The following is a 24516-nucleotide window of genomic DNA, read 5'->3' on the forward strand; positions in this document are numbered from 1 at the left end:
ACAAGCATGCCAGCTGGGACCGAACGTGCCTGGAATTCGAACGATGCTGCATGGACTTAGATGCCAGGGATTCAGATAACACCATGCCATATTTCCCCACGGAAGAAGAATGAACACAAGTACCAGCACCCCGCAGACCCCAACCTGTCAAACGACCACCTGGAAACAATCACCTGCGATCACCCACACCGATCTCAAGATACACTAGACGGCTACTTTGACCCAAGAGAGGTGCCCAACTGCAGAGGATCATGCCCTGCCCTGCAGCTGCTACCTACCACTGTGATTGGGATTCACCTCACGACAACCCACCCCAAACTTCCAATCGCAGTTGCAATCACGACCACAAATGCCAGCCGCACCCTCATCCAACCCCCCCCCCTATGTCTAGACAACAAGAACACGACACCGTCCACCTACACATCTGGCAAGAAAACCTAAACAAATCATCTACTGCCCAACACTGTATTCTAAGCGGTCCCCTCACAGCAAAGGACTACGACCTTGTAATTATACAGGAACCCCACATAGAATTTCTAGGCAACACACGAGCTACACAAGACTGGAATGTAATATATCCAACGCACCGCTGTAAGGAGCAGATTCCACTATGACCTCAGCGCGATAACGGCCGATTCGAGTAGTGAGCCTAAAATGTTCAGTTTGACCCGAGGGAAGCAGAACAAAGCAAACCGAATTGCTGCCTCAGTATATAATACGAGGGGCGCGACAACGAGTCAAAGGGCAGCTGATCCAATATGTGTTCAGCGTAAACGGTTACCCGTAAAGCCGACCGACTATAATTTCTACCGATCGCTATGCGGTGCGCGAGCGAGTGCGGCCGATTTAGATAGATGATGGGGAACAGAATTTTTTAAGACGAACGTGCGGACGGACACGAGAATAGGATCAGAAGAGAACGGAACACAAAAGACACAGCTTCTGAGTGAGAATTAACTGAATTGCAATAACGGGCGAGCACTCCTTAAGTACAAAATCAGCTACTAGGTAAATAATGGAGATAATCATCGCTTGGGATGTCCGGGCTACCTCGTGGTTTGCTAGAAATGTACGCGGGACATGCGGTCAATCGTCCGTGATATGTACGGGGATATGTGAGAGTAAATCGGTCTGAGCCGCTTAAGGCGACGTAATAGGGAGTTTGAGAGGTAAAAGTACTGTATCCATCAAATAAACCAAAGAAGAATATACTACGCACCAATGGACAAGGATTTTATGGATATGGGGTTCGACTGAGTATCTGTGAGCTAGAAAGGCAAAACACGCGTGCGACTGACCGATGATGCGTGTTGATTCGTTGTCGGCCGATCTGCTTGTGCGAGTGGCTTGAACGCACATGGGCGGGAGTTCAATCGGCAAGGAGTTGGATAGAGTGCGCAGGGTCAGGTTAATATTGCAGTGGATCGGTACATCAAGGGAGTACCATGTCAGTGCCAATCCACGTCCTACACCGCTACACTCGCAAAAGCCGCTCATGTGCTGTCACACTCATGAACAAGCGCCTTAATACGAACAACTGGTGCCAGCTACCATTCCCCTCAGCAGACGTGGTAGTTAGGCAACTCAATGGTCTCTTCAGCAAAATCACTATATTCAACATCTATGATGACAGTAAAAAATGAGAGGCCCTTCCAGCTCTTGTGAATTACTTAAATTGAGAAATACAAACAATTCACCCCACCCCTGATGACCACATCATCCTCATGGGAGACTTCAACGTGCACCACCATCTCTGGGAAGAGGCCCGGAACGCCCACCTCTGCACACCGCCAGAAGCCCAGGAAGCTGTGCAGCGCATCATAGAACTACTTGCAGATCATGACATGAGAATGGCTCTCCCACACGACAAACCAACACTGCAATCCACCAGCAGCAGAAACTGGACCAGACCCAATAATATTTTCTGTACAGCACATACTCTAGATTCATTCATCTTATGTGACACGGCACTAAGAAGGCGCCCACCCTGTACTGACCATGTCCCCATACTATGTACCCTAGATCTCGACATACATCACACCTCAACCACCACCATGTCCACCACCATGTACAACTACTGCAACGTCAACTGGGAAGAATTCAGCGGCTGCCTAAACTGCCACCTCCGCAACATTCCAGCACCTAAGACCATCACCTCCGAGCATCAATTCCAACTTGCCGCATCCAACTTCAGTAAGGCGCTGACGTGCGCGATAGAAGAAAAAGTCCCATTGTCAAAACCAAGCCCTCACGCGAAGAGGTGGTGGACGAAAGAGCTATTGTTGATGATGAAAGAGAAAAACAAGCTGAGTGATCTATCATATAAGTTAAGAGGACTACCGATTCACCCCGTACACGAGGAACACCGCATCTTTCGCAACAAGGTTACCGCAGCCATACAGAAAACCAAGCAAGAGCACTGGATCAAATTTCTGGAGAAATTAGATCAGCAAAGTATCTACACCGCGAACAGATACCTATCCTCACCATTGAGTGACGGCGGCAGAACCAGTATACCAGCCCTCAAAACTAAAGACGCCAACAGCTTGCCCATAGAAGCCATCACCAACACTGAAAAAAGCAACACACTCGTCAACTCATTCTTCCCGCCTCCACCCCCAATGAGCTCAATCCCAGAAGACTTCACCTACCCCGACCCGATCACCCCCTTCACATCAATCTCCGAAGAACAAATCAATCACGCAATCGCCAACACCAGCTCGTTCAAAGCCCCTGGTCCAGACGGCATCTGCAACATTGTCTTCAAACGCACATCGACAACACTCATTCCTTACCTCTATCACTTATTCAATGCTGTATTCACCCTTAAGACCTACTATGATCCATGGAGAGAATTCACAACAGTGGTCCTACACAAACCTGGGAAAACCGACTACACAGTCCCCAATGCCTACCAACCTATTGCACTTATTAACACAACGTGTAAACTGCTAACTGCCATCATTGCCAAACAAGTATCCTACATCTTAGAACACCACGACCTAATCCCGAACATGCACTTTGGAGGCCGTCCTGGAAGAACAACCACTGACTCCCTGCACCTCCTGGAAACGACGGTCAAGAACGCCTGGCGCAATGGCAAAGTAGCTTCAATCCTTTTCCTTGACATAGAGGGAGCATTCCCGAACGCTGTCACGTCTCGGCTAACCCACAACATGTGCAAATGCAAACTGCCGCCAGAACTAGTTGAGTTCACGGAAAGAATGCTCACTGGCCGACACACACAGCTCAAATTCAATGATGCAACCTCTGACTGGATAGAAATCAGGAATGGAATCGGACAGGGGGACCCTTTATCTATGATCGCCTACTTAATATACAATGCTGACCTAATTGATATAGCCGATCTGAGCAATGGAGAAATTGCCCTAGCTTTCATAGATGACACAGCATACATTGCCATAGGTACATCATTTGAAGACACTCACAATACCCTCAAAAGCATGATGGAAAGACCTAATGGCGCCCTTCAATGGTCAATAGATCATAACTCGAAATTCAAAGTCAACAAATTCACCCTAATAGATTTCACAAGAAGCAAGGCATGAGCATGCCATCCCTAGTCATACAAAACACCACCATTAACCCCGCTGAGCACCATTGATTCCTAGGCCTACTTGTCAACCAAGAACTAACGTGGAAACATCATATTACGCCATTGCAAAGGGCACTGAATACGTCCTCCAACTGCGCCGCCTCTCGAGAATCTCCAACAGAGTTTCTGCAAAGCTAATGAGACAGCTATATGTAACAGTCACTATCCCCAAATTCACATATGGCGCAGATATTTGGTTCAAACCCATCTATATTGAAGGATCCAATGTAGAGCAAAGAGGGTCCAAAGGAGTAGCAGAAAGGCTAGCGAAAGTTCAATGGGTCGCGACACTGAGTATCACAGGCGCCATGAGAACTACCACTACTGACTCACTTGATACCCATGCCAACCTTCTCCCAATAGGTCTTCTCCTCCAGAAAGTATGTCACCAGGCAGCACTCCGCCTAGCTACACTCCCTGCCCGCCACCCTCTCCACAAGCACCTGAAACACATCACCAAGCACCACAGCATCAAATGTCACCGATCGTCACTGCACAACCTGCTCACCATGTTCAAAGCATTCCCGGAGGACATTGAAACGCTAGATCCAATAAGAAGATAAAATGCCACGACACCGAATGTCTATGACACCCATATTGCACCAAAAAAAGAACTAGCTATCGAAGAGCAGAAGAACCTCAAGGACGAAATCCAAATCTTCACTGACAGGTCAGGGCATAATGGAGGGATTGGCGCAGCAGCGGTACTTGTGAGAGAAGGCAAGGAACCCAGGACGCTCAAATACTACCTTGGACTGGACAAATCCCACATGGTATATGAAGCTGAAGTAGTTGGGCTAATGCTCACAGCCAAACTCCTAGCAACCGAACCGAATGTAGTCTACCCTGCAACCATCTTCATCAACAACCAAGCAGCTATCAAATCTGGTGAGAGCCATAGAACAAAACCGGGTGGATACTTAACAGAGAACTTTCGCAGCATGACCAGATTCCTCGCTAAGTGCAGGGCGGAACAGGAGTGCAATTTCGGTTTAACAGTGCGCTGGGTCCCCGGCCACAAGGGGATTAATGGAAACGAGCTTGCTGACAAGGTGTTATGACCCACGTTCACCAATAATGATGAAGGAGAGAACACAACCACTAGGACTCGGTCAGAGAGGATGATGATGAACGGAATGGTATTGAGCGTGAACATCTAAGTCACTACTACAGCAGTAGGAAACGAAGAGGTTAAGTCTAAGGAGCTCTTATGCTAACTACCCTACTTTTATACATAACATTGAGTAGGAGTCTGAAAGAAATCAGCCAATGAGAAAAGAGTCGTACAATACTGCGGATGAGTAAGTATGACATCATGATATATAAGTGACTGAGTAAGACGGTTACTAAATAGAAACCCAAGATCCGACCGGTTCTTCTTTAGGAAGCGAGATTGTTCTAGCCCGTGGAGTAGGGGAGCCAATCGGAGAAGCAACGGGTGACATATGACGAGGAGTCACGTGACCGGCTCGGGTACTGGAAGTAGCCGAAGGAAAACCGAGAAATGAAAAATGGTTCGTATTAGGAATTCGTGACACAAGGTGGCGAAAGAGGCGGCTGAAGGACCCCATCAGAGCAGCGCGAGACAACTCCTCCCCTCCTACCTCAAAGACAAACCCCTACCAGATAGTGTATCAGTACTAAAACAGTGGCATGATCACAAGCTAAACAGACACTGGGCCGCAAAGTGGAAGAAATCTCCCTGTTATGCGAGAACAAAGACCATCAATCCTACCATGCCATCCAACAAGTTCATCAAACTCATTGCCCTACTCCCGAAGCAAAAATCCAGCATCTACATCCAGCTCCGCACTTGCCACCTCCCTCTCAACCAGCACCTACACCGCTGTGGGGAATTCCCCCACTGTAGGTGTAAAACCCCGTCCTTTCCGCACCATCTCACATCAGTTCCGCATATTCCGCACGTTCCGCATTTCCCACGCATCGTCCGACAGGTTCCGCATTCCCGCGCATCCTTTGGAACCCGCCCACACTATCCGATATTCCCACGCATCATCGGACAACCTTCACATGTCCTGTCCCCATCCTTCCAGGTCCATTGGTATGCTGTATCTCTCTTCCCATTGTTCCTAACATTATCCGGATCAAATTGACACATGCCCTTATGGCACGGACCCCTATTCCGGAGTATTGCACCCTTGTGCACTGCCTGCCTTCACTTCTGCTTCCTGAGAACTTACTACCTGTACCTCAGTGTTCCTTGAAAATAATCTTCCCTTTAAGTAGTGGTACTCAGGGCTTGGGGGTGTTTTTATTGAATCCCATCTTTTACCTTCCCACTTTCCCTTCACCTTACTAGAGGACCACTTTGACTTATGCCCACTATCAATCTAACCTTGTGACATACTTCCTTCGACTTGATCTGCAAGTTCCGATGACTCTGTATGTTCCACATTGTATCCAGTTGAGTTCCGCTTCATTCCATTTCATTCCGCTTGAGTTCCGCTTGTTCCGCATTTTTGCAGATCCTCATCCTACCTGCGTGTTGAGGCTTACAAGCCGAGAACACGTGCTTACAAAGCACAGGTAGTGGACTTATTCTGAGTTTCGGAGAAAACATATGATATATAATGTATCTAGGAGATTTCCGTAAAATTATCATCTTGCGCTCCTATACTCGTCGTCTGCTTCTATCAGAACACGCATTGCAACTCTCCAGTCACAACCTTAATCTTAATAGGTTATGAGCCCTGACGTGCACAAATAAGATTATAAAACATATATCAGACGAGATCTAACCAAAAAACAAACCTCCAAAATGATGGACCAACCTACCGGTTCTTCACTGTCGTCGCTATACCGGATTGAGCACTTGAATGATGAAAATTGGTTGGGATGGAAGCACCGTGTCAAAGCCATCCTATTTGAAAAAGGACTCGAAGGATATGTCGAAGGTACTGTCCCTAAGCCAGAAAGAGGCCCAGCGCCTGTATCAGCTCAAAGGGAAGCAGACATTACCAAGTGGGAGACAAATGACTGTAAAGCCCAGACTGTGATAGAGCTGTCAGTAGCTGACAGCCAAATGATTCACTTATCTGGAGCGAAAATGGCAAAAGAAATGTGGGATCAGCTTAAACTTGTGAAAAAATCACGAGGTAAACAAGCAACCACCACATGGCAGCGAAAGCTGTATAGAACTTTTGCCGATGATGACGATGACATCCCCACACATGTCAAAAATATGAGGGAGATCCAGGAAACCCTACATATGATGGGAAGTTTGGTGTCAGAAGATGATTTCTGCACCATATTGATCTCATTGTTACCGGAATCTTGGGACACTTTACCATGACGTACCAAAATAGGATTGGTGACACATCCGCAATCACTTCGCATGAATTAATCTCCCTTATCTTGGAGAAGAGCACGCAAAGGAAAGAAAAACTCTGCAGAAAAGGACATGGAAAAGACAATGCACTTACCATGAAGGAAAAGAATCTGAAAAAGAAGTGTGAAAGGAAGGAAGTCAAGAAGTGTCGAATCTGTAAAAAGTCTGGCCACACCGATCAGGACTGCTGGTTCAAGGACAAGCAGACCAAATGCTCCAACTGCCATAAGAGCAGGCATGCTATTGAGATGTGCTGGAGCAAAGGAGGCGGACAGGCGGGCACAGGACCGTCTAAACCTTCTCCCCTGAAGCGTGCCAAGAAAGACAACACAAATGTCGTTGAAGACATTAATGACGTTGCTGAGGATGCGCAATATTATGAGGAGGAAGATGTTGCCTTTTTAGGTGACGATATGGAAGAGGTTGTCGAAGAACAACCTGACGTACCTCAGGCTAATTATAGCCAAGGTGAATATGACAAGTTGATCAAGTTTGATTGGCTTGCTGACTCAGGCACCACATCACACATCACGAAGATTAAATCTGCATTAATGGATTATGTTCCGCTTAAATCCCATAAAGTTACAGGAATAAGTAACCAGTCTATTAAGGCTGAGGGATGAGGGACAGTTGAACTCGTGAGTAGTGTAGGTAAACATCAGATTAGGTGCAATTTAAAAAATGTCCTGTATGTACCGACTGCAACAAATAACCTTGTGTCTATGACCCGCCTAGACAGAGAGGGAGGACATGCAATTATGGGAAATGGTGGAGTAACTCTTAAAGTGCCCAGAGGATGTATCATTGCCAAAAGGAAGCTACATAACGGGTTATATTTATTAAATCATACTCAGGTGAAATTACAAAAGACAACTAAAATATATACTGCCCAAGAAGTCAAACCCGTAGATTGGCTTACCTGGCACAAGAGATTTGGCCATGTAGCCTTTAGCGGCCTAAAGCACCTATACAGAGAAGGATTAGTGGAAGGTATGGAGGTGTTAAATGAAAATTCACCTATGCCACAGTGCGAAGCCTGTATACAGGCAAAACATGCGAGAGATTCATTTCCGCATGCAACAGATCATTGTTCCGGATCACTTGGGGAACTCACCCACAGTGATGTATGGGGACCAGCACAGGTACAGTCTATTGGTGGATCTAAATATTATATCTCATTCACGGACGACTGCTCCCGAAGGTGCAGTGTCGAGTTCATGAAATGAAAGAATGAGGCATCCACCAAAGTAAAACAATATGTGATGTACCTAAAGAAGCGTTGGACGGATCAACCGAAAAAGTTCCGAGTTGACAACAGAACAGAATATATTAATAATGACTTAAAAACCTGGTGTAAAAATGAGGGGATTGAGCTCCAGACTACTGCACCGTCCTCACCTGAGCAAAATGGTGTGTCTGAGAGACTCAACCGCACATTAGCAGAGCTTGCTCGAGCAATGCTAATTGAAAAAGACTTACCGGAGTCTTTATGGGCAGAAGCGGTATCACATGCCGCATATATTCGAAATCACACGCCTACATGAGCGCTACAAGGTGCAATGCCAGAGGAACTATGGAATGGTAAAAAACCCAATATAACTCACCTACAAGAATTTGGTGCACCAGTATATGTGCTCCAAGAGGGCACAAATCAATCTAAAATGAGTCCGAAGTCAGTAAAGCAAATCTTTGTGGGATTTGCAGACGGACCTAAAGCGATAAAATATTATAATACATGGATGCACCAAATTAGAGTGTCAAGGAACTTCAAGTTCCTGACAAACCTCCCGACGACGGACGCACTAGATGCGCAGTGCGAGGGGGAGACAGAAAGAATGGACGTACTGCCATCAGCAAGCGCAACATCTTCTGTAAATAAAAACCATTCAAATGAAAATCAGCATGATCATCTGATGAGAGAAGATGAGAACTCACCCTTAAAAAGGAAACATCTTCCCGAAGATGAAGAAGATCTACCCAGAAAATTGAAAAGACAAACAGTAAGACATGATTATCGTCAGTTGAATGACCCAGAACCAGAATGGGCTTACCTCGAATGTGAGCATCATGAAATCGAAGATGAACTCACCGAGGCAGATATAGTTCTAACCGCATTTGCCAATAATGGCAGCTTTGAACCACATGAGCTGAAATCACTGAAAGAAGCGCAAGCATCAGATGATTGGCCAAAGTGGGAACAAGCAGTGCAGGCAGAACTTACCCAATTGGACCAAATGGGCACCTGGGAACTGGTAGATCCCCCAAAAGATCGCACCCTCATCGGGAACAAGTGGGTACTTGTAAAGAAAACAAATAAAGAGGGGGAGGTGGTCAAATACAAAGCATGGTTAGTAGCCAAAGGGTACTCACAGATACTGGGGATGGACTATACAGACACATTTTTGCCGGTGGTGCACCTAGAAACAATAAGATCAATGATGTCCATGGCAGCATCCCTCGATTGGGAAGTGCAGCAGATGGATGTCAAAGGGGCGTACCTTAATGGCATGCTAAAAGAGGAAGTCCATATGGAACAACCCGAAGGCTATAATGATGGAACCGGCCAAGTATGCAGACTGCAAAAAACCCTCTATGGGCTAAAACAGTCAGGCCAAGAATGGAACCTAGAGCTGAACAGCCGCCTGACAAGCATTGGATTCAGACGACTGAGATCTGATCCATGCACATACATCAGAGAGACCGCGAATGGAACAGAAATAATTACCATATGGGTCGATGACCTATTATTATTCGCGGATCACTCGAGTCTGATGGATCAATTAAAGGCACAACTTAAAAATATCCTAGATGTTACTGACCTTGGAGAACCGAGAAAAATTGTTGGGATCGAAATTACTCAAGATAGGCCTAACAGGTCAATCCGACTCACGCAGACCAAATATATTGAGTCTATCCTAGCAAAACAAGGTCTCCAGTCATGTAATTCAGTAGGTATGCTGCTAGATCCAAAGATCATACTTGAGAAAGAAGCGACTGACCAGGAAGGCAACCGAAGTAACGGTTACGCATCATTGATCGGATTGTTGATGTATTTGGCGGTAGCCACGCATCCAGATATAGTTTATGCTATACAGAGACTTAGCTCATTCACTGCGAAACCCAGGATTAGCACATTGGGTAGCAGCAAAACGTGTTTTAAGATACTTAGCTGGAACACAAGAGCTTGGAATCAAGTACCAAGGTACCAGAGAACTCGACAAAAGCCAAATTCAATTTGTCGGATGGTCAGATGCTGATTATGCGAACGACCCGAGAGATCGGATATCCATATCAGGATATGTCTTTAAACTTGGAGGCGGAGCGATCACCTGGAGCTCAAAAAAGCAAAATGCAGTTTCTCTTTCATCAACAGAAGCAGAATATGCTGCAATGGCTCACGCTGCACATGAAGCCATATGGCTCCGAAATTTATTCGAGGAACTAAACTTACCTCAGAATGATCCAACCATTCTTCATGGAGACAATATGTCCACACTTGCAATTGCGCGAGACCCACAATATCACGTGAGGTCCAAACACTTTGATGTAAAGGACCACTACATCAGGCAGAAGATCCAAGATCGGGTGATTCACGATCAGTACTGCCACACTGATGAAATGATTGCAGACATATTAACAAAGCCGCTACACAAGCCGAAACATTGTAAATTTACCAATGATCTAGGCATGGCCTCGGCTTGAGGGGGAATGTTGAGGCTTACAAGCCGAGAACACGTGCTTACAAAGCACAGGTAGTGGACTTATTCTGAGTTTCGGAGAAAACATATGATATATAATGTATCTAGGAGATTTCCGTAAAATTATCATCTTGCGCTCCTATACTCGTCGTCTGCTTCTATCAGAACACGCATTGCAACTCTCCAGTCATAACCTTAATCTTAATACTGCGGTAGGGTTGAATAGGGTCGTTTAGACAGAGATTAGCATTCCCCAGTAGCAATCCCCTTTAGGGTTGAACATGCTTGTTCCCAAGTGAGGCAGTAGGCAGCAAAGACCCAACTTTGTAGTAGATCGATTTATCTCCACTGCACTTGTTGTACCCACACCGCATAGGAAAAAGTGAATCTCCACACTGCTCTGCCTGTACCAACGTAGTCAAATCAGTCCATCACTTTCTCTTTGACTGTCCCCAATATGCACAAGAACACCATCACTTCGCCAACACCCTGCGACACCAAGCCACATCCATTTCCCACATTCTCACCTCCAACACGGCCACCAAACCACTCATGCGTTATATCAACAAAACAGGCAGATTCAAAGCAATGTTCGGTGAGATCTTGGATAGCTAAGAACCTTCATCAATTCACGTGCACCTACAGTACTAGCATACAACATAATTACCACTCTAATCATCTCCAAGACCGGAGGGAAGACGTCTCACCGGCCAAGACCACAATGTAGGAAATGAAAGGCCCACTGGAAAACCTTTCCACCACATCATTCCCTCTGTACGAACTCAGTGTCAGCTTTAGCCTGACATCATGCTGGCAGAGTACTTGTTTTCCATTGATAACACGTTAGCGCACACACCCACTACATACATTAGTTTAGGCGGGAGTAAGCCCCCTGCATTTAGGGCTATGTCCGACATAGGGTCTTTGACCTCAAAGGACAATAAATTTGATTTTTTTTTTTTTAAAAAAAAAAAAAAAACCAGTAATCTGAGAAGTAAGAGCTATGTACCAAAGGGGAAAGTATATACCTAAATGGGAAAATGGGTTCCAGTTGAATGGAACCTATGCAGAAGGTGACCAATGAGGCAGTTGAGCGGGAGCATAGGGGCAGATGTGGGAACCAACTGGGTTGAGCAGAGACAGGCAGAGCAGAAGTGTGAGGAAAGTGGGATGCTATAGAGTCAGGAGGAGCAGATATCAATAATGTCGGAGCAGTCAGATCTGGTATGACAAAAACGTGAAATTTGGGACATGACCATATGCCTGCTTATGTATGAAGTTTTGTCCGATAATTGAGATGCCCTGAAAATTTGAAGTTTATGTTGGTGACAAAATGTGATGACAAAACTTGAAGTTTTGTCCACAGACAAAATAGATTGCCTGATCATTGCCTACCCATTGCTCGCCCATTACTCAATCATAGCCCACTCACCACCCAAACTCGTTACTGTGTGTTGGAATATTGGGTTTGGATCACACAGACGCCGAAAATCTGTTCATATTTCATATTTTCATTGACGTGTGGTCAGTGGGAAAATGGTTGTGGATGCTTCATATTTTGGACTAGCAGTTACCTGTGGCTACGCCACTCACTTGGCATTGACATTGTTCAAACGCTAACAGAATGTACGTGACAATAAAATATGTGCTGAATGGCAGTAGGTATTAGTAGCATGAGTGAAGTACTCAGTTTAATGTGATGGAGAGTCGAGACGACGACGAAAACAAAACTCAACTGTAACAATTGTATAGAGAGTCAAAAAGAATACAAATCAGTTTTCTTCAGTCCTTTGGCGCTTAGCAGGCCGGGGGACTTGAGAGAAGTCGAATTTCAACCCAGGTTTGCTCGGTGTTCCACTTGTAGAAGGACCTGATCTCTGTTATAGCTAGCGGAACAACAAAATCGATGCGATACATACCCGAGATGCTGCCCGACAACTTTGTGACGACAGGACGCCCTAGGAACACAATTGAGTCCACCTCAACTGTGAACCTATCAGTTTCAGGTTCAGATCCTTCAACAGTCTTGACCTTTCTTCCGGTAATAAAACCAGTGACAGAAATGTAACGGTGCGGCTGGGGCGTGAGCTTCTTGCCTGACTTTGTCCACCGTGCCATATTCGGAAAGCCACATTCAACTGGCAGGATGGATTTGAAAGGCCGTTGACTGGTGCTTGATGCTCCGGTGGAGTTGGTTCGAAGGCTTGAGACATACTGATGCGCGTCTATGGAAAATGTGTTTGCGAGGTCATCGACATGCTCGATGGTGCTGCAGATCTTGATGTAAGGTGTGTATAGTGGAGAAACACCATCCTTTGCAATGGGAATCAACTGCATTGGGTGACGGAAAAAATCAGGTGCGCCCATATCATGCAATGAGTGAGACATACCCTGACAACATCACCAACCAGATCAAAGTACGATTCTCGGTTTCGGTCATCGAGACTAATGTTTGCACTTGGTTCCATTTTGGCAACCTTTGAGTGAATGAGTGTACAATGTAGTGGATGAAACCAAATAACACTTACTCTCGCAATGACAATGTAGAAGCCGACAGGATTGAAAGCCTGGTTGTCAGCATTAAAGTACTTCAATGCAGCTAGCAATGGAGGACAATCATCGCCTAGATAGATTTGAGCATCAAAAATGAGAGCCCTGCCTTGACCTTCGCAAAACCTCCCATTCTCAAGGACAGCAACAGCAACTATGGTGGCAGAACTTGTGCTCGAGTTCGACATGAGGAATTGTGAGCGAGAATAGTTTGTGAGACTGTGTATGATAGAGAATTAGTGCGGAATGCTCACCGGACAGTTACATTATATATTCTGGAGGCCCATCGGGTAACAGATGCATGGAATCATGCAGAATGTTCGAGAGTGTTCATAGTTGTAACTGTGAACGGGACTTGGAGTATTAGTCTCAGTAGCGAGTAAGCGACTGTCAGGGTCTTGACCCACATTGCCGACACTGTATTGTTTGACATGGGTGGCCACATGTCACATTGCACAAAGATCTGTAGAGCCGCGAGCGAGGCATTAATTTCAAAGCTAAAGGAATGATCACATATGCAATTGACTGAGCAGAAAATGAGAAATATATCTATGTGATGTAACTTCGACTGCTCTGGAGTCTGTTAGTAGTAAGCATCTTGGGTTAGCGGTGGTGATGGAATGTGCTCACCAAAGAAGAACTTCAGGGTAAACTACACTGGTAGTTTTTGAGACATCGTGAGGGAGGAGCATCTTGATATGATGACTCGAGGTTGACCGTGACAAAGCAACATAGAGTTGACCATGACTGAAGGCGGGAACTTGCAGATCAAGTCCCACAAACTTGACTGATTGACCTTGTGCCTTATTGATGGTCATCACAAACGCGAGCCGCACGGGAAATTGTCGCCGCTTTAGAACAAAGGTAAAGTCTGCAGATTTTGCTGAGGGAATGAGGGAGATGCGAGGAATGAAGACAGTCTCTCCATTGTGATCACCACCAAGAATACATGTCTCGAGGACTCTGTCAGACATGCGAAGAAGTACCATTCGTGTCCCATTACAGAGCCCTTGGCTGGGTGCCAGGTTTCGAAGGAGAATCAGAGGACATCCAACCTTCAATGAAAGTTCGCCAGGAGGCAAACCAGCGGAATTGAGACTTCGCAGAAACTCGACCAGAAAACCATCCTGCACATCACCATCAGCCCCATCTTCATGAATGATATTGTCAGCACTGAAATAGGTCCTTTCTGCACCAGCCATTCGCCCCAACACCTCCTTGTTAATAATGTCAACATCTCCATTGCGAGGAGCGAGGATCATGCGATGTGCGAAGTAATCTGGTGGCGGAGGACCATTTGAATTATCGGAGAGCCCATTGTAAATGGAATCAATGAGTGTGCTGAGGTCGCGTGCGATCATGGTATCTGGAATGGTGACCATGCTGTCAGAATCTGAATTCCGTCCATGACCAACATCAAGCAACCACTGTGCAAAAACTTGGCTGTCTGGGTCATCATTGAGTCGCATATTTCGAGTGAGGTGGAGAATTTGCACATCTTTCCAAAGATGAGAGCGCTGAATTGTTGCACCAATGATATCTTCACGGCTTCCTCGGGGTATCACAGGAAGTATCTGCTGGAAATCACCTCCAAACACAACGGTGATGCCTCCGAATGGTTTGTTGTTGTTACGTAGGTCACGACAGGTCTGATCAACTGCCTCTGGTGCATTTTGATGCTGCATACCAGATTCATCCCAGATAATGAGATGTGTATGTTGAATAAGTTCGGCTAGAGGACCCTCTTTTGGAATATTGCAGATTGAGTCCTCATTAAGGCCATCAACGGGAATCTTGAACATCGAATGTGCAGTGCGTCCTCCTCTAAGCAGCAATGCTGCTATCCCAGATGAGGCAACACATAGCACTATTAGCCGCTCTGCTCGTATCTTGTGGCAAATGGTCTTGTAAACAAATGTTTTTCCTGTTCCACCAGGACCATTAAGAAAGAACATTGTGCCTTTTTCATGTTTGACAGATTCCCAGATGCGTGTGAAGGCTTCCTGTTGCTCTGCGTTGAGTAGGGGAATATGCTGGAGTGCTTGTCGACGCTCCTCCTGCACATCATATGACAGCTGTTCAGCGATATATGAGTTTTGATTCTCAATATGAGCACCCCAGTCATGCTGCGACAGTGGCATGGCAAAATTCCACAGTGAAGAGCCTGATTTTTCCAGCACTTGGTTTAAGAGATACAGGCCAAAGTCGTATACTTCAATGTCTGTTGGGTTGTCCCGCTGTGCAACAACCATCAGTTGATGGCGCAGGTCATCACATATATGTGCATGAAAATTATTCCACAATGTCGCAGGTTCTGTGGGCGAGCAAAAAAGCAAAATAGTTGCAAACAGCTGCCGCAGTTGTCTTCCTGGTTTGCATTGTGGCTGCCTCCTCCAGGCATTGTCTCCATTCACCGTCATTTTCCAGCAGCCCATGTGCCAGGCAAGCTTCGCGAAATGATGGGTAAGCGATGCCGTTGAATGTACGAAGGTCATCAAATGAGGTTGGGCCCTTGACCACAGTCAGAAGGGTGCGAAGATAAAACTGCTCCCCGCCAGTTGGACCAACATAGTACATGTGTCCAAGAGCGAAGCCTCGTTGACGCATGTCCCAAGTTTTTTTCGATGGTTTCCATGTAAAATGCTGGGGAAACTCCTGATATGTGTATCTCCGTGCCTCAATGCCAAGTGCACCTGCATCAGCATTTGCTGTGAAGAAAGCTGTTAATGTAGTCCGCTCATTTGCAGCTCGGTCAAGCACAGCCTGAGGGTCTTCGTCAGGATCAAATGTTACCATATGTTGCCCAGGGAGATGCACCTGCAGCCTCATGATAGGAGGCTGTTGTTTGTGGATGTGAAATTGCAGAATTCTCCATACTGACTCGGGAGCAGAAGTGTATCGGCCGTCAATGAATTGACGAATTTCATCGCGCGAGTTGATTTCCATGGTTGCATGGTCATGTCCTTTGCATATATACTTGTTGACATATTTGACTGATCCAAAGGAGACTACGCACTCGACATTGATGTGGCAGTCAAACTTAGCTGACATGAATGGATTGTACGGCACAATCCACCTGTTGTCCAATTCGTGCTGGCCAACTTTGAAGATGCGATTATCATCTGGACGGCAATAGCGAGGGTATCCTTCATGGTCGATGTTTGTCTGTGCTTGAAAGGGCTTCGGATATCCCTTGGTGCACTTTCTGTCCTCCATGCAAGGTGCATTTTGATTCAAGGCCCCACATGGACCATGGACCATACATGTCTTCACTGTTTCAAAGAGCTTCGGATTCGTCTCTGGGTCAGGCCACCGAGCCCAGATGGCCGTATCAATGTCGACAGGAGTCAACAATTTATCTGGCTGCTCGAGGAAGATGAGCATATGCATGTGTGGGAGGCCCAGCTTTTGAAACTCGATGGTGTATATGTACGCGACTGTTCGACCAAATACACCCTTCTTATACACATCGTCAACGATTGCCTGCTTCTTCATATGAAATACCCTCGCCACTAAGTCTGGGCGATCGGCAGCAGATTGACCTGGCAAAAGCTCTTGTTCTATTTCAGGCCATTTTGGGTTGCAGGTGACTGTCATAAAGATATCGATCTTCTTGAAGTAGCGTGCAAGAGCTAATCCATCTTGATAGCATTGATACATGTATCGTGGTCCTCCGGTGTATGAAGATGGTAGGATGAATCGTTGACCAAGCTCGTGGAGATCCACATTGTCATCACCAGCAGATGCGACGGAGTCCTCGAGGCCACTATATAACGAGGCCCGAAGCTTTCCTTGATTCAGGCGAAGATACGTCAGACGATTCTGATCAGAGATAGCAAATGTATCCACCAGCCATTGCTGAAAAAGTGCACTGCCTCGAAGGATGACTGAGAACTCCGTTTTGCAAGAGAATAATCAGAATGCTGCATAGCGAACTTGCGAGAGACGGTTCGGCTTCTCTTTGTCAGGTTGGTGCATTGTGAGATCCCAGTGCCATCCGTCCTCTCCATGAGGGAAAAACAGGACATAGTGAAGGCAAGCATAAGACCTGTGTCCATCGTGAATTCTCTGCAAGGGACCCGTTCATCGATGAAGCACAATATCATGGGAATCAGTGACTTGTGTGCCATCTCCAGGTACAATACCAGCAATCTCGCTGACAGTAGGCAAATTGTACCGTCGTTGATCTCGGGTGGGATCAGCAAGCAAACGAATGGCAACAGGAGAATCAGCTGGCTGCTGGGCAAGTACTTCATATGCATGACGAAATAGCGTTGAATAATGGTGGTATTGCAGGAGAATAGTCTGAAGCTTATCCATGGTGCGCCAGTTTAAATCACGGTTACGTTGCATTCGTTCATCCAGAGCTGCCCGTGGATCATAAATATACAATTGTGCATACACTGGCTGCCGACCCTCTGTAGGCATAAGATCTCCAATTCGATGGCTCAGCTCCCCATGAACACGAAACACATATGGCCCTCTACCATTGTTGACTTCGCGATCAATATTGATGCCAAGTGACGTGAATGCAAGTGCTGCATTGTACTGCCGTATGTTGGTCCGAAACTCAACGGCTTCAGGAGTGCGTGCTTCAAAAAGATTCCTGAGAGCCTCTGGAGGATCACGAAGGGCAGGAATGTGAACCTGGCCTTGATCACAGCACATTCCAAAGGCAGGATTTCGGTTTGAAGATGATGCCAAGTGCTCACTCATCCAATGGAGAGCATTACAATGGGGGCATGCAACATCCATTCTGCCTAGATCATGACGCGAGTTTGGCTCGACATATGGCCGTCGTGCGAGAGGAAGATCGGGGCGAACAGGAAGAGGAACAAACTGTTGTGGTGGAATTGTGGCAGGAAATTGCGGCGGAGCAGGTGGAACATGGTTGTGGAGATTGTCAACAGGCTCCAAGATATTTGCAGCTTGCGGCGGCAGGTCAATGTCCATCCCATCAGGGCGATGATCATGTTGGTGTGCAGGTGGGAGTTCATCAACTTCCATGGCTCCAGGAGTAGGTTCGCGTTCGCGAGCAGCCGATCCAGGTGTTCCAGTGGTTGGTGGTTGCTGAGCTTCACGTTGCTGTCGCTCACATTCGCGGCGTCTCTTTTGTCCAAGAGAACGGCGTTCAAATGCTGTGGTGGCCCGTGTCCCTTGTTCAGCCTCAGGGCTATGAGGAGCCTGTGCGAGACGTTCTGGCTGCTCGCCGACTCCTCTGTGCCTCACACTGGAGGCGTTCACGCTCGCGACGCTGACGCTGGGCCAAAGACCGCTGTTCGAACTCGGACATGGAAGGATCTCGGACTTGTACATTCTAAGGGAGTTGAATATATATATCCATTGAAAAGAAATTATATCTCACCTTTTCATGAGTGTTTCCCCTGGGGATAGCAGCGTGTTGAGTGGTGGAAAAGTTGTTGGATATGGCGCGCCGTTTGGTCTCTCGAGACGCAGGCGAGTCTGGTGGTCTTTTTGCGAGATTCAAAAGGGGCGCATGCTAAGGCAAATAAAACCCGCGGCAGAGAATGCTGAACGGATATCCTCACCTGGTTGTTGCTTGACTCGGAGTCTGAGTGACTCGACACTACGGAAGCATCATGATGGCATTTTTCAGCACCGCTGTAGTTAGATCATGTGAGTGCAACACCGCGATCACAACTTCGAATTACATACCGACGATTCTCCATCACACGTGCGTGTTGAATGTTCCGTTCAGCGCCTGCTTCAAGCGCTGGAACGCGACCAATCCGAGTGGCTTACTTAACAACACATCTTGTCTTGCAAGTTGATTAGTCATAAGTCAAGTTGTCTCAACTACACGTGACCGAGTCATTTTAGTATAGAAGATTTCGCACAAAACACTGCCGAAATTTGAAGTTATGTACCCATCTTTATGTCAGTTTAAATTTCAAATATTTTCTTTGCATTTTGTACAACATATAAACCTCTCCTAAATATTGATAACCCCGATGTGGTAGTAGCATTGAGGCGGACTATGCACGTGATGCCATGGTGATGGGGTGGCGGTGATTGGACAAGCATATTTTCAAGATCTCTAAGTATAATATTCTTTTTTTTGCGCAAACACATCAAAAAATAAGTGTGGCATGTCAGTACTGCAGTAGTGCAATAGGCACCAGCGTAGTGACACTGAGTCAATTGCATATTTAAATCATTCCACTATGTCCGGTATCGGACACAATTATCCTTCACACAGACCAAACAGTAGATCCAACGACCTGAGTGACAAAGCCGCGGGAAGCTGCTAGCATCTATAATCTCAAAACATACAAGTTATTCGTGACGAACACAATTTCTTCTTCCTTCGGACCTCTCTGCATTAGTCACATGTCTTACACCGTACCGCTAGCGCTGATCTTGACGGTCGCCGAGGTCTTGCCAGATGCACTCCCAAGCTTCTCGATAGCCTTCACGATATCCAGTCCCTCCACGACCTCACCTGGGGCACAAGTGAATTATGATCGATGTCCGTTGATGAAGATCCTCACCGAACACTACGTGAGCACCGTCGAGCCAGCTAGTGACAACGGTGGTGATGAAGAACTGCGAGCCGTTGGTGTTCTTGCCGGCGTTTGCCATGGACAGAAGTCCAGGCTTAGTGTGCTTGAGTTTGAAGTTTTCATCTGAAATATTACGATCAGATGCCGTATTCCTAACGCTACGAAGCAGGATTCTCACCAGCAAACTTCTCGCCATAGATGGACTTGCCACCAGTTCCGTTTCCCTTGGTGAAGTCGCCACCCTGAAGCATGAATTGGGGAATTACGCGATGGAAGGCAGAGCCAGCATATCCAAAACCATGTTGACCGGTACACAACTCGCGGAAATTCTTCGCGGTCTTCGGTACAACGTCATCATAGAGCTTGAAGACGATGCGCCCAGAGGATTTGTCGTTGATGGTGATGTCGAACTGTAGAGATTAGATAGATCAGATCTAAGTCCCCCTCGTCCTCGTCGCGAATATCGCCATTAAGAAACTCACGTAACAGTTAGACATGATGGATAAGAGAGAGATTGAGAGTGAAGGTTTGCGAAGGGCTGATCTGATAACAGGGATATTTCGGACGATGCCGATATGAGTTGGAGTGCATCGGTAACACGAGGCTATATTAGGAAATAGCTGGTCTGCCAAGTCTGCAGACTCCTCGAGCAGAGTCTGGGGGACAAGTCAGCCGCGATAAGCGCGACCTGCATAGGCCAGCACTTGGTCAGAAAGTTCTGGGTCAAAGGTGTCCGTTGGTTGATATCACGGGATGACGGGTAAGAGACTGCAAGGTCTAATCCATGTCGCCTAGCAACCAAGAGGGCGAAGGGCGAAGCTGAGGTGAATTGATGACTAGAACTCTGTGCACTTGCTGGACTGGGAGTAACGAGTCCATATGGTGCGATACAACATGTGAAGCGAGTTGGGATATACGTGGAAGTAGTACGACGCCTACGTGCAACCATCAATAATGTCCGTTATATATGGCGTTGAAAGTCTATGAAGGCTGAACGCAACTTCAACTGGAGGAAGCTCACAACTCAAGACTAATATTCTTGGCTTGAACTTGGGAGTTATCTGCGTGCTTACGCCGACAGACGCTTCGGCTGGTCATCTCGTCGAATAGATGGGCCACGCTGGACTGAAAGTGAAACAGTCGAGCTGAGTTCGATACCCATACCCGCCTTAGATTCTCATCGGACCGTGGCAGAACCCAATTTGCTTGCTCTCGAGACTCTAAGATAAAATGCAAATGAGGCGAGATGCCCAATCCACTTGAAGATTCTCGACTCTTTTGCATTTGATCAACCGATTCTCGGCATAACATGTCACTCGTCCTGCGACGCGGGTGATGTGAGCCAGACAGGTGACGAGGTATATCGACGGGCTCACGTATGGGTTGGTTGGAGGCGTGGAAATCCATGTCGACAACGCTAACGTGAAATACTTACCGCGGTCCGCTTGAGATCATCATGTGTTACGACTTGCAACGCGTCTACATGGAAAACGAAGTATTGGCGAGCATAAATGTCAAGGTACGAGTTGTACGACGTGATTTGGCCGGTCCCAAACGCAGTTCTATAATGTTGGAAAACTCCCTTACTATATATTAGCTTTGCAATTAATGCTTCCCAAGGGGACACACCTTGGACACGTCAGCGAGTTCGTCGTGCGCAACGTGGCCGACTTTGCGAGGAAAGCTTAGTGGAAGAGGCATGGACAGGCGGACTGTGTCGGACCGGCGCGTGACCGCGGGAAACGTTGTGTTTTGTCTACGTGTCCTTTTTGCTTTGACACGTTTGTTTCGGTGAATAAATAGGGCTCGAGGCGAACCAACTCTGAACTCAAACCACTCTTGAATCACAGCGATGATTGGCCCTCACCGCCGTCCATGTCGCGCTAAGTCACGGCGCATGGCTTCCTCTCTGTCCCTACTTCTCCTTGCGTTCTTTGCTATAATATGTTTATGCCCCGTTGCCACAGCGCAAGACAGTTCAAAGAACAGCGAGTATGGCACTGTCATTGGAATTGGTAAGTCTCGATAGAGAGTGTGGTTTGCTTTATCATTAATGTCCTATACACAGACTTGGGAACAACGTATGCACGACTAACCAGCTTCGTTATTATTGACCACTAATAATTTTTTATTCAGTTATTCATGTGTTGGTGTTCAACGCGGTGGTCGTGTCGAAATTATTGCCAACGACCAGGGTCATCGTATAACACCTTCGTGGGTTGGCTTCACAGATGACGAGCGGCTGTAAGTCTTTGTAGCCAGAATCGAAATCGATGCTAATGTATTCCTTTTACAGTGTCGGCGACAGCGCCAAGAACGCATTCCACTCTAACCCTACCAATACTGTCTTCGATGCCAAACGTCTGATTGGCCGCAAGATGGATGATCTTGAACTCAAGCGGGACATGAAGCACTGGTGAGTGTTGCCGTAACTCTTGCGCATGCAATAATACTCACACCTACTCAGGCCCTTCTCCGTTGTCGACAAGGGTGGTAAACCCGCTATCTCGATAGCCTACAAGGGCGAGACGCGCCAATTTGTGAGTCTTAGAGATCATATATCTGAAGGCGGTTCAGTACTGATGGCTTTCTTCAGACACCAGAGGAGATTAGCGCTATGATCCTGACAAAGATGAAGGAGACTGCCGAGGCTTACCTTGGCGAGACGGTCACTCACGCAGTTGTCACTGTCCCAGCATGTAAGCCGATCCCCCCGATCTTACCTTCTGTTACTAATTGAGCCCTCATGAAGACTTCAATGATGCACAGCGTCAAGCTACCAAGGACGCCGGTACAATTGCTGGACTGCAGGTTCTTCGTATCATCAACGAGCCCACTGCTGCCGCTATCGCTTACGGTCTCAACAAGAAGGGTGGCGAGTCGCAAATCATTGTGTATGACCTTGGCGGTGGAACTTTTGATGTCTCCCTGCTTTCGATTGACGATGGTGTCTTCGAGGTCTTGGCAACTGCAGGCGACACCCACCTTGGTGGTGAGGACTTTGACAACCGCGTTATTGACTACTTGGTCAAACAATACAAGAAGAAGACTGGAACAGATGTCACCACCAACCTCCGTGCCATGGGCAAGCTCAAGCGTGAGGTCGAAAAGGCCAAGCGTACTCTCTCTAGTCAGCAGTCTACTCGCATTGAAATCGAGTCATTCGAGGATGGCAATGACTTCTCGGAGACGCTTACTCGTGCCAAGTTCGAGGAGCTCAACATGGACTTGTTCCGTAAGACTATGAAGCCTGTCGAGCAAGTGCTCAAGGATGCCAAAGTCAACAAGGAAAACATCGACGAGGTGCGATCGTTTAATATTCGTCTCATTCAATCTGTCTGATATACTGTTGCAGGTTGTCCTTGTTGGTGGTTCGACCCGTATTCCCAAGGTTCAACAACTCCTGAAGGAATACTTCGGCAAAGAACCATCAAAGGGTATCAACCCCGATGAGGCTGTTGCTTACGGTGCCGCTGTCCAGGGTGGTATCCTCTCTGGTGAGGAGGGCACTGAGGATGTTGTGTTGGTCGATGTCTGCCCCTTGACCCTTGGAATTGAGACTACCGGGGGTGTTTTCACTAAGCTTATTCCTCGCAACACTGTCATTCCTACGCGCAAATCGCAGATGTAAGTGTCCCTGTTGCTGCGATGCGGACCAACATACTGACAGATCTACAGCTTCTCCACTGCTGCTGACAACCAGCCCACTGTCCTGATCCAGGTCTTCGAGGGTGAGCGTTCGCTGACCAAGGACAACAACCTCCTCGGCAAGTTTGAGCTTTCGAGTATTCCCCCTGCCCCTCGTGGTGTTCCTCAAATTGAGGTCACATTTGAGATTGATGCCAACGGTATCATGAAGGTCGGAGCTGCCGACAAGGGAACGTGAGTCAACGCCCCATCGCTCAGCGGTACAGCATGCTGACTGTTTGTCTTAGTGGTAAATCTGAGTCCATCACCATTACCAACGAGAAGGGTCGTCTCTCCAAGGAGGACATTGAGCGCATGGTCCGTGAGGCGGAAGATTTCGCCTCAGAGGACGAAGCCAACCGCAAGCGCATTGAGTCCCTCAACGCCCTCTCCACCTTCGTCTACGGCCTCAAGTCACAACTCGGCGACCAATCCGGTCTCGGCGGCAAGATCAGCGATGACGACAAGAAGACCATCCTGGCTGCCATCAAGGAAGCCACGGAGTGGATCGATGACAATGGCCAGAGCGCTACCACTGAGGAGTTTGAGGAGAAGTTGTCGGAAATCCAGAGCGTCGTCAGCCCCATCACGAGCAAGCTCTACAGTGGAGGTGGGAGCGAGCCTGAGGATGATACTTATTATGATCACGATGAGCTGTGAGGCGGCACGGGATGGGCGTGGATGGTCCCGACAAAAGTTGTATGTCAGTATTGGTAGCATAGAGTCACCTATTTCAATGGACGTATTCCAAACGACTTATTTTGTCTTGCACGAGGACTCTGTAAATTATGGTTGGCCAGCTCAACTTGTCATGAGATGGGCTACGTAAGTTGCTTGTAAGAATAACTTAGTCTGGACTATTTATCAATCTCGCCCGCCGTGGGCCTACAGAACGGTTCTTAGCTTCTATCCACAATGTTTATCTATCATTCATCAGAACAACATTGGAGTCTCTACGTTGTCCACCGCCCATCACGTTGTTCGCCGCCTCCGCCTTTGATACTTCCTGCCAATTGTATGTAGCAGACAGAAGGCGGAACTTTCCGACCAGGCGCTGGCCAGCCTGGTCTGTGCACACTTGGGTTGCGCTGG

The 24516-nt window shown here is 47.1% G+C and overlaps 4 protein-coding genes across 4 annotated transcripts; 2 read left to right on the forward strand and 2 right to left on the reverse strand.

Moving 5' to 3' along the window:
* Positions 1–6925: 6925 nt before the first annotated feature.
* Positions 6926–7588, forward strand: EDB91DRAFT_1246765 (uncharacterized protein; the record flags this gene model as incomplete). The annotated part of the gene is made up of 1 exon (XM_041322706.1): positions 6926–7588. The coding sequence occupies one exon, from the start codon at positions 6926–6928 to the stop codon at positions 7586–7588; it is 663 nt and encodes a 220-aa protein (XP_041178997.1).
* Positions 7589–12460: 4872 nt separating this feature from the next.
* Positions 12461–13401, reverse strand: EDB91DRAFT_1080744 (uncharacterized protein; the record flags this gene model as incomplete). Its single annotated transcript, XM_041315274.1, has 4 exons — positions 12461–12549; positions 12583–12994; positions 13054–13140; positions 13192–13401. The coding sequence occupies 4 exons, from the start codon at positions 13399–13401 to the stop codon at positions 12461–12463; spliced, it is 798 nt and encodes a 265-aa protein (XP_041178998.1).
* A 5839-nt stretch (positions 13402–19240) lies between these two features.
* EDB91DRAFT_1123710 (putative cyclophilin) lies at positions 19241–20271 on the reverse strand. The gene is made up of 4 exons (XM_041318328.1): positions 20220–20271; positions 19916–20147; positions 19726–19860; positions 19241–19676 (listed from the first exon to the last, which is right to left on the reverse strand). The coding sequence occupies exons 1-4, from the start codon at positions 20232–20234 to the stop codon at positions 19570–19572; spliced, it is 489 nt and encodes a 162-aa protein (XP_041178999.1). The 5' UTR covers positions 20235–20271; the 3' UTR covers positions 19241–19569.
* Positions 20272–21534: 1263 nt separating this feature from the next.
* On the forward strand, positions 21535–24224 carry EDB91DRAFT_1328361 (heat shock protein 70 family). The gene is made up of 10 exons (XM_041325280.1): positions 21535–21752; positions 21806–21818; positions 21874–21981; positions 22034–22153; positions 22205–22277; positions 22334–22436; positions 22490–23040; positions 23093–23364; positions 23416–23619; positions 23673–24224. The coding sequence occupies exons 1-10, from the start codon at positions 21590–21592 to the stop codon at positions 24082–24084; spliced, it is 2019 nt and encodes a 672-aa protein (XP_041179000.1). The 5' UTR covers positions 21535–21589; the 3' UTR covers positions 24085–24224.
* The last annotated feature ends 292 nt before the right edge of the window (positions 24225–24516 follow it).

The sequence above is a fragment of the Suillus paluster genome (assembly GCF_016628075.1).
Source record: "Suillus paluster strain FC165 chromosome Unknown EDB91scaffold_16, whole genome shotgun sequence".
NCBI classification, from domain to species: domain Eukaryota; kingdom Fungi; phylum Basidiomycota; class Agaricomycetes; order Boletales; family Suillaceae; genus Suillus; species Suillus paluster.